The sequence below is a fragment of the Neomonachus schauinslandi genome, chromosome 15, assembly GCF_002201575.2.
Source record: "Neomonachus schauinslandi chromosome 15, ASM220157v2, whole genome shotgun sequence".
Classification (NCBI taxonomy): Eukaryota; Metazoa; Chordata; class Mammalia; order Carnivora; family Phocidae; genus Neomonachus; species Neomonachus schauinslandi.
The window spans coordinates 44,988,002-45,002,223 of record NC_058417.1 but is presented as its reverse complement, the minus strand read 5'-3'; the positions used below and the strand labels follow the sequence as shown (position 1 = coordinate 45,002,223).

Genomic DNA, 14,222 nt, shown 5'->3' with positions numbered 1-14,222 from the left:
CAAATGCTCAATGCTCAAAGCAAAGGAAAAAGGAGGGTATCAATGGGAGAGAACAGCATAGCAGGAAGCCGATACTGAAAAGCACACTTGGGCACATATATGCCACATGCATGCACACACAGGGTTCTAATTAGCCCATGACCAGAGTTCTGTATGCTTTTTAAAAGCTTTTCCTTGGGACGCCTGGTGGCACAGTCGGTTGAATGTCTGACTCTTGGTTTTGGCTCAGGTCATGATCTTGGGGTCCTGGGATCAAGCCCCCAGGCTCTGCACTCGGCATGAAGTCTGCTTGGGATTCTCTCTCCCCCTCTCCCTCTGCCCTGCCCACTTGTGCTGTCTCTCTCTAAAATAAATAAATAAAATCTTAAAAATCTTTAAAAAATCTTAAAAAAAGAAGTTTTCCTCAATGGCTGCCCTAGCTGGCTCAGTTGTTGGAGCATGCAACTCTTGATTTTGGGGTTGTGAGTTCGAGCCTCATGTTGGGTATAGAGATTACTTAAAAATAAAATCTTTAAAAAAATAAATTTTTAAAAAATAATTTGAGAAATTAAGTGGAGTCCTATTTTTCTCCACTGAGAACTTCTACCTTGACTTCCTACAAAAAACAAAAATACTAACAACGGAGAAAGGACAGAAGGGTTTCGTAACATTACTTTCACTTCCTTAACAAGGTAAGATACTCAGTATAGACTGAAAAACTCCCTCTTTCTATATCCTCAAATGATCTGAAATCTTTCACAACTGACAGACTTGATGCAGCTTCCCAACCCAGACACATTATAAAGAAACTTCCAATTCACTAACCTGGCCCTGATGTGGACAAAGCCAGGGCCACTCTACTGGGCTAGGAATAGCACCACATCACAGGAGAATCCCAATCTCCTTCCGATTCATGGCACAGTGTCAGTGTGTTTGGAAGCCCTAACTCTGAGTGGAGCTGGAGTCCTGACTTCCTCCCTCCCCTAGCAAAATGGTGGACCCCACAGGAGTAGAATAAGAGCAGAAGAGCAAAACATCAGCAGTTGAAATGGCTTCCAATTCTAAGACTAGAAATAAAATTCAATTGGTAAGCCAAACCAAAGATGAAAATTACCCTTTTGTGCCCAATCAATCCCATCACTCAGCCAGTGACCCCATAGGGATCACTCCAGGGAAACAGCTTTCATAAGCTCAATGCTTTATGAGAACTTCAGCACACGTGAACACAATCACTGATCAGAAGGCAGACTTACCGCCTCTCCCCGTTGTGCTCAAACTTGATTCTGACGTCACTCTGCCAAAGGAATGATAGACAGGTTAGCAAGTTCTCTGGCATGTGTTATCCTGCCGTTCCCAGGGAAGCTTCAGGGAGCCCGTTAGCAACGTTAGGCAAACATCCCTGATGGCTCCTGTTCCAGTTTCTCACCTCATATGCATTCCTTTCCAGTGAGTCGGGAGCCTTCCAGTTCTAACCTCAGGAGCAACAAAGATCCCCAAGTGGCTGGCCCAGCTCAGCTGCTATGCTCTAACAGGTCATTTCTAAGTTCTACACTCTATTTCCACAACTGGCTCTGGAGTTTCTCTCACCATATCACCTCCTGCCCAGGAATCCTTGGCTGATGTGGCTGAACAGAAAGAGAAACCTTGGGATGGATACTTCCTAGCTATGGGTCCACAAGCAAGTTACTTGTCCTCTATGAATCTTAGTTTTTCCATGTATACAGTACACCTACCTAATTTGCAGAGCTGCTATGAGAACTAAACAACATAATGTAAGTAAAACACCTGACACATAGTAGACATGCTATGAATGGTTGCTGCTGCTACAGATTTCCATGTCCCTTTCAAGACCACTCCCAGTGGGGTAAAGTGGAACCCTGGACAAGTTACTTTAGAACTGCTCCCAGATTTGTCCTAAATGACCATCATGGGTAACCTATAAACTGCAGGAGGACATGAACGACATCTATCTTGTTTCTGTATCATCAGTAACAAGCAAGGGGAATGGTATATAATATCTGTGCTTACTATTTATTCAAATGGATTAACTGGGTAAAGAACAGAATTGTGTAGAGTGTAAATATCAGAAACAGGAGGAAGTAGAAGCATCAGAATGTTAAGAAACAAATCAAGGAGGAAGAGATATTGTAAAGAGCAAACAAATGACTCAAGGGAGTTTAAAATGGCAGGAAAAGGGAAGAGATATTATAGAAGAAAAGGACAGGTATAGAGAAAAAAGAAAAGTAAGACTGTCAGGAAACCAACAAATAATAGAGATGGAGGAGAGAAAGAGTGCATAGTCAGTGATGAAAAGTATACTGAGAAAGAGAAATTAATAGACTGTGGCTTGGAAGAAAGAAGATTCCAGAGTATCTTTAGATGAGAAACACAGAACAGCGAGAGAAGACGACAGAAACAGGACAGAATGTCAAAGGTAGGGTGGGTACATAAAGGACTTCCTTTTCCCAAGAGATTAGAAGGCTAGAATTCTCTTCCAGTCCACTGAACTGGACGGGTGGTTCTAATTCACACTCTAAAAATGATGGAGGACCTCAAAGAGCTTTTGTTTATATAGATTATTATCTACTGATATTTGCTATATTAGAAATTAAAACAGAAAATTTATTTTATTCACTTTAAAACAGTTAAAAATATCACATGTTAACATAAACACATTGTTATAAAAATAACTATATATATTTTTAGAGTTTAGTGAGAGTACACAAATCTCTTCAATGCATGGCTTAATAGGAGACAGCTGGGTTCTCATGTCAGCTTCTGGTTTTAATCTGTTGTGATAACACATATCATGTAGCCTCTGCAAAACTCTACTGTACATTCTTAAGAGAATGAGGGTGAAAAGGGCAAGTAACATTTTAGTATTAATAAGAAAATAGTTTTGACCTCATGGACCCCCTGAAAAGTTCTAGGGAACTTCCTAGGGATCCCTAGACTACAGCTTGAGAATCACTGAATCAAAATATAAGAATGTGCTCCTCTATCCCATTATTTTAAAGACGAGGTGGAGTTGGGGGTCAAAGAGCTTCATGTCCCTGAAAAGTTCACACACTAAACAGTGGACAGCAAAGTTCCCCTGACCTGCAATGTGATAACTCTTCAAAACACAGCCCTGCTCTTGCCCTCTCATCCTTTAATGTAACATATGGACCACTTTCTCCATTAATAGTATATGAAAATAGCTAATATTTATTGAACATTTACTGTGTACTAAGCCTTGTTCTAAGCATGTTACATGTATCAATTAAACAAATCCTCACAACAGATACTATTATTGTCCCTATTTTACAGGAGAAATTGAGTTACAATGAAGTTAGATAAGTTCCCTCAAGGTCACTATGCTTTAAAGAGCAAGCCAGGATTCAAACCCTGGAAGCCCAGCTCTTAACCACCCATGCTATGCTACAACTTAAGTGTCTCACAGGCAGAGGAGGTTTATTTTATTCTCAGATGCAGGCTTCAATGGGAGAAACTATCAAAGGATCTTTTTTGATCTTACTTTATGGAACTCACGGAGGAATAATGGAGTCAGAACCAGGAGACTGAGGTACCAGTCATGTAGTAAGGTACAGGGCCTGGGGAACCAGTAGTGGAGGCTTTGGCTGAGGTTGTGAGTAGACAGGGATGGAGGAGGTAGAATGGGAAGGCGGTGTGCTCCATCTGGTCTGCACTTACATGTGCATGCTATCATGCGTGCATGTGTGGATGTATTTGTGCAGGCGTGCATGCACAAGCAGAAAGGTGGGACAGCGCTGCAGAGAAAGTTATCGTGCGGATTTAAGGTTCATGCAAGTGACGGCAGCTTTCTGTCTTCGTTTTCTCCTTCCCTGAAATGCTGAGCAGTTAGCATGGCAAGGGCCCTCCACAGCACAGTGCCTGTGACAGGCTGCTGTGCACCGACATGCCACCTCCAGCTTCCTACACGCTCTAGTCCCACAGCCAGCTCTGGAGTTACGTGAGCGCTCGCCAGTCTGCAGCCCCGTCTGTCCCTGCAGGTGGCTTACCACAGCCTTTCACCTCCGGCTGTGCACAGCCCAGCACACCTTGGTGTAGCTCTCATTATTCCTATTTTTTAGTAATAGATTCTATTTTTAGAACAGTTTTTGATTTTCAGAAAAATTGAGGAGATACAGCCCACATCTTCTTCCGACCAGTTTCCTCTATTATTAACATCATACATTAGTATGGTACATTTGTTTTTGTTACAGTTAATTAAACAATATTGATGTATTAACTAAAGTCCATTCAGAGTACCTTAGAGTTTATTTCTGTTGATTTAAAAAAAAAAATTGTAGGGGGTGCCTGGGTGGCTCAGTCAGTTGAGCTTCCGACTCTTGATTTCGGCTTAGGTCATGATCTCAGGATCGTGAAATCGAGCCCCAGGTCGGGCTCTGTGCTCAGTGCAGTCTGCTTGAGATTCTCTCTCTCTCCCTCTGACTCTGCCCCTCCCCCTGCTCGTACATTCTCTCCCTCTCCCTCTCCCCTTCAAAATAAATAAATAAATAAATAAATCTTTAAAAATAAATAAAAAATTTGTATCCTTCTGTTGATTTTTATCTAACTTTTTATAGCAATAAAAAAACATATAGCAATAGCTCTTAAACTGGGACACTATACTTTGATGCACTTAAAAAGGAATCCCCTCTGTCCCTTTGTGGGACTGAAGGAACTAAATTTATTTCATCATGGCCATAATTCAAGCACTATTCTATGTGAATTCAGTTAGAAGGGGAATTAAACTTTTGCCTTAAAACATAAATCACTCCTACTCAAGACTAACCAAGCCTGTGATTAGTAAGCAGTGTAAACAAAGATGCCCAGCGCTCTGAATCCCTTCTCTGATGTGGTGATGGCCTTTCCAGAGCAGGATGCCTGCATGTACCACATGGTGTGCCCGCATCTGCCAAGTTCCTAAATCTGAGCTCCCCCTGTCAGGCTGACCAGAATAAGCCATGGATAAGGAAAGTTCAGAGAAAGATCACTTTATTCAATTCCTCCTGCCAACCATTCTCCTTGCCTCTCTCAGACATTTCACACTGGTGGCGAAGTCCTCTTTCTCTCCTCCCTTGCCTTCTGTGACTCTTCCCAGCCCAGACAACCTGCCACCACTCTAACCACTTCTGCTTCTTTGCTGGTTCCTATTCCTCAGGCCTTCTCCCACCCCTCCCCCAACATGTGACTGTTCCTTGATGTTTGGGTTTTGGCCTCTGGATTTCTCCCCTTTCCTCACATCTTCTCTTCAGTAGGAATAAAAAAATAGGCAACTTATAAATAGAAAATACCCAAATCTCTGACCAGCCCCAATCTTTCAAGCAAAACTTCCTTAGTCTGCCACGTAACTAAGGCAGGTAAGTTGTTGTTAAGAATGTAACACTAGAGTCAAACCATCTGGCTTCAAATCCTGGCTCTACAACCTCCTATCTGTATGATCTTGAATTTGACTAACGTATCTGTGACTCAGTTTCCTCATCTGTAAAGTGTAAATAGTAACAGTATTTATCTCATGGAGTTATCAAAAGAATTAAATGAAATAATTAGGAAAAGATACGAGAACAGTGCCTGGCACATAGTAAGTGCTCAATAACTGTTAACACACGTCCATTAGCCTTTAGCCAAAACCTGTGGGGCCAAAACTGTTTCAGAGTGCACTTTTTAGGCTTAGAGACGCAGTATACATGTCCATATATGATGCAGTGCCTCCTCCCAGGGGAGGGTGTCTGGGGCGGCACCTCCACAGCAGAGGCAGAATACGAACAGGTATTCCCCACGCATCTCTGCATTGCTTAGCCTCTCTTGAAGTTAGTTTAGGGCTTTATGACTAGTTCTGACCAAGAGCTGGGAACATCACTGAGTTCTATGCTCTCTTCCCTGGCAGCCACATGTCCCAGGTCAGTGTGGCCGCCCTCAACCAGGGTCCTGACTGTGGGGAACACTGTCTTCCTCTTGCCCATACTAGGCATAGTGTTAAGTCACTGAAGATTTGGGGTTTTTCTGTTAACACAGTACAAGCTAGTTCTTATAGTGAAAAGTATGGATGCTCACAATAAGTGGAATAAATAAAGACTATAAATAGCCCTGCATCCACTCAAGCCAGGTTTTGCTGCCAAATGAGTTTGCCACAAATTTACCAAAAAAAAAAAAAACCTTTCAGTTTCCAGTACTCTTTGGATTTCAGAATTGCAGATAAGGGACTGAGGACCTGCAAAAATCACACACACCCATAATCTGAGTTTTTTTTTTCACTATGATCTCAAACTCAACCTGGCTCCATGTATGTCTGTACCAGCCAACCTCCTAAAGTGGTCCCCTTCTCAGCACTGCCATTTCTCACATTAGTACCACTGCTCCCTTGGCTGCAGACTCAAACCTCTGAGTTCTGCTTGATTCTTTCCTTCCTCCCCCCCTCCAATTCTCCCTTCAAAGGCCTCTGATATAGCACCCCACCTCTCATTCTCTGTCCTTTCTCTCACTGAGCCCCTTTCCCCTCACCCCTGGATTCCTAAGGGAGCCTCTGTACTTCTCAGATCCCCTTCAACACATTCTACATCCTTCTATAGTTTCGATCATCTTAACCACAGCTTTCACCATGCCCCTTCCTTGTTCAAAAAGTAATCAGTGACACCCCTGACCTGTGGAATAAAGTCTAAATTCTCAGCTGTCATTCAAAGCCCACTGGAATTTATGCTCACTAAGTTTACCTAGCCATCTCACACTGTTCTCAGCAGGAATGCTCTCTCCAGCCCAATCATCCTGAAGTAGGCCATGTTCATTCTTTCCCCTAGGCCTTTAACCATTCAGTTACCCGACCTGGAGTGCCACCCTTCCTCCTTGCCACCTAACTCCTTAACAGTGCAAGTGCTACCTCCTCCAGAAATGAGTCTGTAACTCCTTCGGCTCAAGTTCACCTTTCACTTTCCTGGTGTCCTATAGCACTCACTATCTGTACCATATATTTAGGCATAGTTGCATCCTACCTCAGTTTTCTTTCTTTCTTTCTTTCTTTCATTCATTCATTCATTCATTCATTCATTCATTCATTTATTTATTTATTTTAGAGAGAGAGAGAGCACAGGGTGGGGGAGCAGAGGGAGAGAGAATCCCAAGCAGACTCCCACTGAGCACAGAGCCTGATGCAGGGCTCGATCTCACAACCCTGAGACCACAAGCCCAACTGAAACGAAGAATTGGATGCTTAACCAACTGTGCCATCCAGGCGCCCCACCTCAGTTTCATTTTTTCATATATTTCTCATTTCCCAATAAGACTGTATGATTCTCAGGGTACAGGGAACATATTTCTTTGTACGTCTAAGACGCTGGACTATAGGCACATATTGAACTGAAGGAGAGGTGCCATCCTTGCTAAGAAAAAAAGTTCCAGTACAAAAATTCAGGTCTAGACAAGTTCAAGTCCACAGCCCATCAAATAACAGTGAGGGCCATGCCCAGGGGCACAGATCTGGGACCTTAGCAGGGGTGCGGGAGTAACTAACTAGGATACCAAACTTTTTTTTTTAAGATTTTATTTATTTATTTATTTGTCGGAGAGAGAGAGAGAGCACAAGCAGGGGGAGCAGCAGGCAGAGGGAGAAGCAGACTCCCCGCCGAGCACGGAGCCCGACTCTGGACTCGATCCCAGGACCCTGGGATCATGACCTAAGTTGAAGGCAGGCTCCTAACTGACTGAGCCACCCAGGCGTCCCAATGATACCAAACTTAAGTAGAAATAACCTTCTCAAAGTCTAAACTCAACAAATGAACATGCAACCCAAGAGAGCTCCCAGGAATCCCCACAAAAATCAGAGTTTATTAAACAAAGGTTTGTGAACTAATTTGACTTGACAAAGGCCTCAGATAGCCATTGTTCTGAGTGCCCTCTCTGATTCTGTAGACCTCCTTTTCCCTGTGTTTGCTAGGTATCTTTGATGGCTCCCCCATCTTTGGCACTGGAGCCCTTACTTTGCCAAAGATAGTCAATAAATGAGAAGGAAAAAAAAAGGACAATGAAAATAATTTTGTGTGACTCTGGAAAGTCCTAAGAGATGAACGGAAGAGATGATTATAGAGCAAGATTCTCTGCCCTAGTTCTTTCTATATTCTCAGTCCTTGCATTTTATCTGGCATGCAGGGGCATTTCAGTAAGTGTCTAAATGAATCAATGATTAAATGGTATATTGCTTATCTATGGCAGCCTAATAAACCACCACTGTACACACACACACAAATAAATGTAAATATATATATATGTATATAAAATATAAGTAAAGCAACTATCTTACAAAATAAAATATCAGGCTTATATATTGCTTTATGTTTTATTTTCAAACTAGCCAGACTATCTTATCAACAACCCTTGAAAGAGAAAGGAAGTCCTGAAGAGCCAGGTCTATCACAGTAAAAGCAAAAGACAGTCTGCTCAATCGCTGACCATACTGGAGGAACAGCCCCTAGAATTCTCCTCCTTCAGAACTGATAGCCAAGAGTTCTGCCCTGCTAGTGCCTGCAATGAGGAAAGCAACTTTTCCATTCTGAAGCACCCACTAGTGAACATCTGCAAAGTCAGACCCAGCAGACCCTGGGTTCTGTTCAAGCCTTACCAGTTTGATAAGATTTGAGAGAAACAGGAATTAAAGATTCTATTTTGGGCGCCTGGGTGGTTCAGATGGTTAAGCATCTACCTTCGGCTTAGGCCATGATCCCAGGGTCGAGTCCTGGGTCGGCTTCCCTGCTCAGGAGGGAGTCTGCTTCTCCCTCTTCCCTCTGCCCCTCCCCCCTGCTCATGCTCTCTCTCTCTCTCTCAAATAAATAAATAAAATCTTTTAAAAAAATAAAGATTCTATTTCTTCCCCCACTGGGATTTTTAGAAATTAGGCTAGCTTTAGAAGTTTGCAAAGGACTTTCTGATAAACAGGAATAACAATCCAATAAGGGTAGAAAACCTTGACCCTTTCAGTGCTATGACAGTATACACAGTTCTGATTAGAAGCTTTCGTTAGAGCTCATACCGCAATGCCAGAACAGAAGTGATGTAATCACTACCACTTTACATCTGACATTTGTTTCACAATGTACAAAATGCTTTACATTCTATGATCTTACAACACCTTTAAGAGGTAGACCCAGTGGGTATTATTATGTCTGTATTTCACATGGAAAAACTGAGGTTTAGGAAGATTATCAGACACAGTAAAATTACTGTGATCAGGAGTCAGAAGATGTGGGTTTGCTTCCCGGCTCTACTCAATACCTTTGCGTAAGCACTTTGCAAATTTTAAAGTATTATACATGTACTTACGACTGTTATTATTAACTGTTGTTGAAAGTACTCTGTACACTGTAAAATCCTAGGTTAATAGATTAGTAATAATGACTTCCAGGCCAGTGCTCTTTTCACTATACTAAGCTGTCAACTTCACAGAGAAATTGCACCTGCAGATAAAGCACTGTGAGTTGATGACCAGTAAAGGGATGCTGCTCATCACGGCCTGCAAAACTGTCCACGTGCCGCAGCCACACCTGGGATGGGCCACACATCTAAGAATGTTCAGCAGGCTCTAACCAGGCTGTAGGCTTCCAGGGATCTAATGTACAGGAGGAAGAAGAAGAGAGCACAGATCCTACCTCCTAGCAAACAGTTCATAGCTAAGCTCCTCATTGCCCATACTTCCATAGCTGCTCAGAATGCTTAGTTGGTGCCAAATGCATTCTTTTTCAATTAATTACCTAGCTTGTTCACTTAGGGAAGAGGATGTCTGAAGTCCTACCAAGCAGAGATACTAAGTTAGGTTTTTCCAGTTCTTCCAGGCCTCAGCGCCCCCCCCAACATTGAACCCACAGCTCTTCTGGCTTTCCTTTGCCGTGTCCAGCTTGAGCCCCATGAGGTGATGCCAATCTCAGCTCTGCCTTGTAGCCAATACAGCCCTTCTCACGCTGAAGTAAGCACTCTTTGCCTCTGTCGGCGCCATTCCCTCCCTAAATATGCAACCTTTCCTGCTGGCCAAAATACGTGGTTACTTTCAGCTGGAACTCTGCAGTTTGAATCTTTAGCCCTATTTGACATTTCCTAGCTAATTTGGCATCTCTTAGCCATTCAAATTAGGTTTTAATCTTTCATTCCTCTCTCCCAAGTATGGACCTTTCTGGCAGAAGAACTGGTAATGTAGAAAACGGTTTAATCCTATCCTAAGCCCAAGCAAATAAAAACAATAATATTAATAAATATGGATTCACTCTGTAAATTGTAAAGTCCTATGTTAACAGATTATTAATGTCACCAGACTCTTAGGCCAGGTTCTTTTATTTTATTTTATTTTATTTTATTATGTTATGTTAATCACCATACATTACATCATTAGTTTTTGATGTAGTGTTCCATGATTCATTGTTTGCGTATAACACCCAGTGCTCCATTCAATACGTGCCCTCTTTAATACCCATCACCAGGCTAACCCATCCCCCTACACCCCTCCCCTCTAGAACCCTCAGAGTTTGTTTCTCAGGGTCCACAGTCTCATGGTCCGTCTCCCCCTCCAATTTCCCCCCCCCTTTTTCCCTTCCTACTATCTTTTTTTTTTTAACATATAATGTATTATTTGTTTCAGAGGTACAGGTCTGTGATTCATCAGTCTTACAGAATTCACAGCGCTCACCATAGCACACACCCTCCCCAATGTCTATCACCCAGCCACCCCATCCCTCCCACCCCCCACCACTCCAGCAACCCTGTTTGTTTCCTGAGATTAAGAATTCCTCATATCAGTGAGATCATATGATACATGTCTTTCTTTGATTGACTTATTTCGCTTAGCATAATACCCTCTAGTTTCATCCACGTTGTTGCAAATGGCAAGATTTCGGGGGTTTTTTTTTGATGGCTGCATAATATTCCATTGTATTTATATACCACATCTTCTTTATCCATTCATCTGTTGATGGACATCTTGGCTCTTTCCATAGTTTGGCTATTGTGGACATTGCTGCTAGAAACATTGGGGTGGGGCGCCTGGGTGGCTCAGTCGTTAAGCGTCTGCCTTCGGCTCAGGTCATGATCCCAGGGTCCTGAGATCGAGCCCAACATCGGGCTCCCTGCTCAGCGGGAAGCCTGCTTCTCCCTCTCCCGCTCCCCCTGCTTGTGTTCCCTCTCTCGCTGTGTCTCTCTCTGTCATATAAATAAATAAAATCTTAAAAAAAAAAAAAAAGAGTTCCTTTAAAAAAAAAAAAAAAGAAACATTGGGGTGCACATACCCCTTCGGATCACTACATTTGTATCTTTGGGGTAAATACCCAGTAGTGCAATTGCTGGGTCGTGGGGTAGTTCTGTTTTCAACTTTTTGAGGAACCTCCATATTGTTTTCCAGAGTGGCTGCACCAGCTTGAATTCCCACCAACAGTGTAGGAGGGTTCCCCTTTCTCTGCATCCTCGCCAACATCTGTTGTTTCCTGACCTGTTAATTTTAAGCCATTCTGACTGGTGTGAGGTGGTATCTCACTGAGGTTTTGATTTGGATTTCCCTGATGCCGAGCAATGTTGAGCACTTTTTCATGTGTCTGTTGGCCATTTGGATGTCTTCTTTGGAAAAATGTCTGTTTATGTCTTCTGCCCATTTCTTGATTGGATTCTTTGTTCTTTGGGTGTTGAGTTTGATAAGTTCTTTATAGATTTTGGATACTAGCCCTTTATCTGATATGTCATTTGCAAATATCTTCTCCCATTCTATCAGTTGTCTTTTTGGTTTTGTTGACTGTTAGCTTTGCTGTGCAAAAGCTTTTTATCTTGATGAAGTCCCAATTGTTCATTTTTGCCCTTACTTCCCTTGCCTTTGGCGATGTTTCTAGGAAGATGTTGCTGTGGCTGAGGTCGAAGAGGTTGCTGCCTGTGTTCTCCTCCAGGATTTTGATGGACTCGTGTCTCACATTTAGGTCTTTCAACCATTTTGAGTCTATTTTTGTGTGTGGTGTAAGGCAATGGTCCAGTTTCATTCTTCTGCATGTGGCTGTCCAATTTGCCCAACACCATTTGTTGAAGAGACTGTCTTTTTTCCATTGGACATTTTTTTTTGCTTTGTCGAACATTAGTTGACCATAGAGTTGAGGGTCCATTTCTGGGGTCTCTATTCTGTTCCATTGATCTATGCATCTGTTTTTGTGCCAGTACCATACTGTCTTGAGGATTATGGCTTTGTAATAGAGCTTAAGTCCGGAATTATGATGCCACCAGCTTTGCTTTTCTTTTTCATCATTCCTCTGGCTATTCGGAGTCTTTTCTGGTTCCATACAAATTTTAGGATTATTTGTTCCATTTCTTTGAAAAAAGTTGATGGTATTTTGATAGGGACTGCATTAAATGTGTAGATTGCTCTAGGTTGCATTAACATCTTCACAATATTTGTTCTTCCAATCCATGAGCATGGAACGTTTTTCCATTTCTTTGTGTCTTCCTCAATTTCTTTCATGAGTATTTTATAGTTTTCTGATCCTTTGCCTCTTTGGTTAAATTTATTCCTAGGTGTCTTATGGTTTTGGGTGCAATTGTAAATGGGATCAACTCCTTAATTTCTCTTTCTTCTGTCTTGTTGGTGGTGTATAGAAATATAACTGATTTCTGTGCATTGATTTTATACCCTGCCACTCTACTGAATTCCTGTATGAGTTCTAGCAGTTTTGGGGTGGAGTCTTTTGGGTTTTCCACATAAAGTATCATATCATCTGCAAAAAGTGAGAGTTTGACTTCTTCTTTGCCGATTCGGATGCCTTTTATTTCTTTTTGTTGTCTGATTGCTGTGGCTAGGACATCTAGAACTATGTTGAATAGCAGTGGTGATAGTGGACATCCCTGCCGTGTTCCTGACCTTAGGGGAAAAGCTCTCAGTTTTTCCCCGTTGAGAATGATATTCACTGTGGGTTTCTCATAGATGGCTTTTATGACATTGAGGTATGTACCCTCTAACCCTACACTCTGAAGAGTTTTAATCAAGAAAGAATGCTGTACTTTGTCAAATGCTTTTTCTGCATCTATCGAGAGGATCATATGGTTCTTGTTCTTTCTTTTATTAACGTATTGTATCACGTTGATTGATTTGCGGATGTTGAACCAACCTTGCAGCCCAAGAAAAAGTCCCACTTTGTCGTGGTGAATAATCCTTTTAATGTACTGTTGGGTCCTATTGGCTAGTATTTTGGTGAGAATTTTTGCATCCATGTTCATCAGGGATATTGGTCCGTAATTCTCCTTTTTGATGGGGTCTTTGTCTGATTTTGGGATCAAGGTAATGCTGGCCTCATAAAATGAGTTTGGAAGTTTTCCTTCCATTTCTATTTTTTGGAACAGTTTCAGAAGAATAGGTATTAATTCTTCTTTAAATGTTTGGTAGAATTCCCCTGGGAAGCCATCTGGCCCTGGGCTCTTGTTTGTTGGGAGATTTTTGATTACTGCTTCAATTTCCTTAGTGGTTATGGGTCTGTTCAGGTTTTCTATTTCTTCCTGGTTCAGTTTTGGTAGTTGATACATCTCTAGGAATGCATCCATTTCTTCCAGATTATCTACTTTGCTGGCATATAGTTGCTCATAGTATGTTCTTATAATTGTTCGTATTTCTTTGGCGTTGGTTGTGATCTCTAGATCCCTCTTTCATTCATGATTTTATTTATTTGGGTCATTTCTCTTTTCCTTTTGATAAGTCTGGCCATGGGTTTATCAATCTTATTAATTCTTTCAAAGAACCAGCTCCTAGTTTCGTTGATCTGTTCTACTGTTCTTTGGTTTCTATTTCATTGATTTCTGCTCTGATCTTTATTATTTCTCTTCTCCTACTGGGTTTAGGCTTTATTTGCTATTCTTTCTCTAGCTCCTTTAGGTGTAGCATTAGGTTGTGTATTTGAGGACTTTCTTGTTTCTTGAGAAAGGCTTGTATTGCTATATACTTTCCTCTTAGGACCTAGGCCAGGTTCTTTTCATTACACTAAGCTGTAAACACATCTCCCTCTGAGGTTTCCCTACCCCCATTTCACCCCATCCTTCCTGGAAATGTATTCACTGAGACTTTCTCCCCATTTCTGCTTTTGGATTTTGCTGAAGAATGTCCCTCCTGGTCAGAAGCTGAACATCTGCTACAATTCCCAGAAGCGACCATTCTACAACCTTGACTTTATTAAGAGGAAAAAGTGATCTTGACATTTTCATTGCCTTTTACCCAATATTAGCATAAAACTTTGAGCTTCCATTTCTAA

The 14,222-nt window shown here is 41.8% G+C and overlaps 1 protein-coding gene across 2 annotated transcripts in view; it reads right to left on the bottom strand.

Moving 5' to 3' along the window:
* MAP3K3 (mitogen-activated protein kinase kinase kinase 3) overlaps positions 1-14,222 on the bottom strand; it is a 64,898-nt gene that overhangs the window by 38,920 nt on the left and 11,756 nt on the right. For both annotated transcript variants that reach the window (XM_044921936.1, XM_021678402.2), the window contains one exon: positions 1,233-1,273. In XM_044921936.1, coding sequence (XP_044777871.1) covers positions 1,233-1,273 — 41 coding nt within the window. The remainder of the gene's footprint in view (positions 1-1,232; positions 1,274-14,222) is intronic.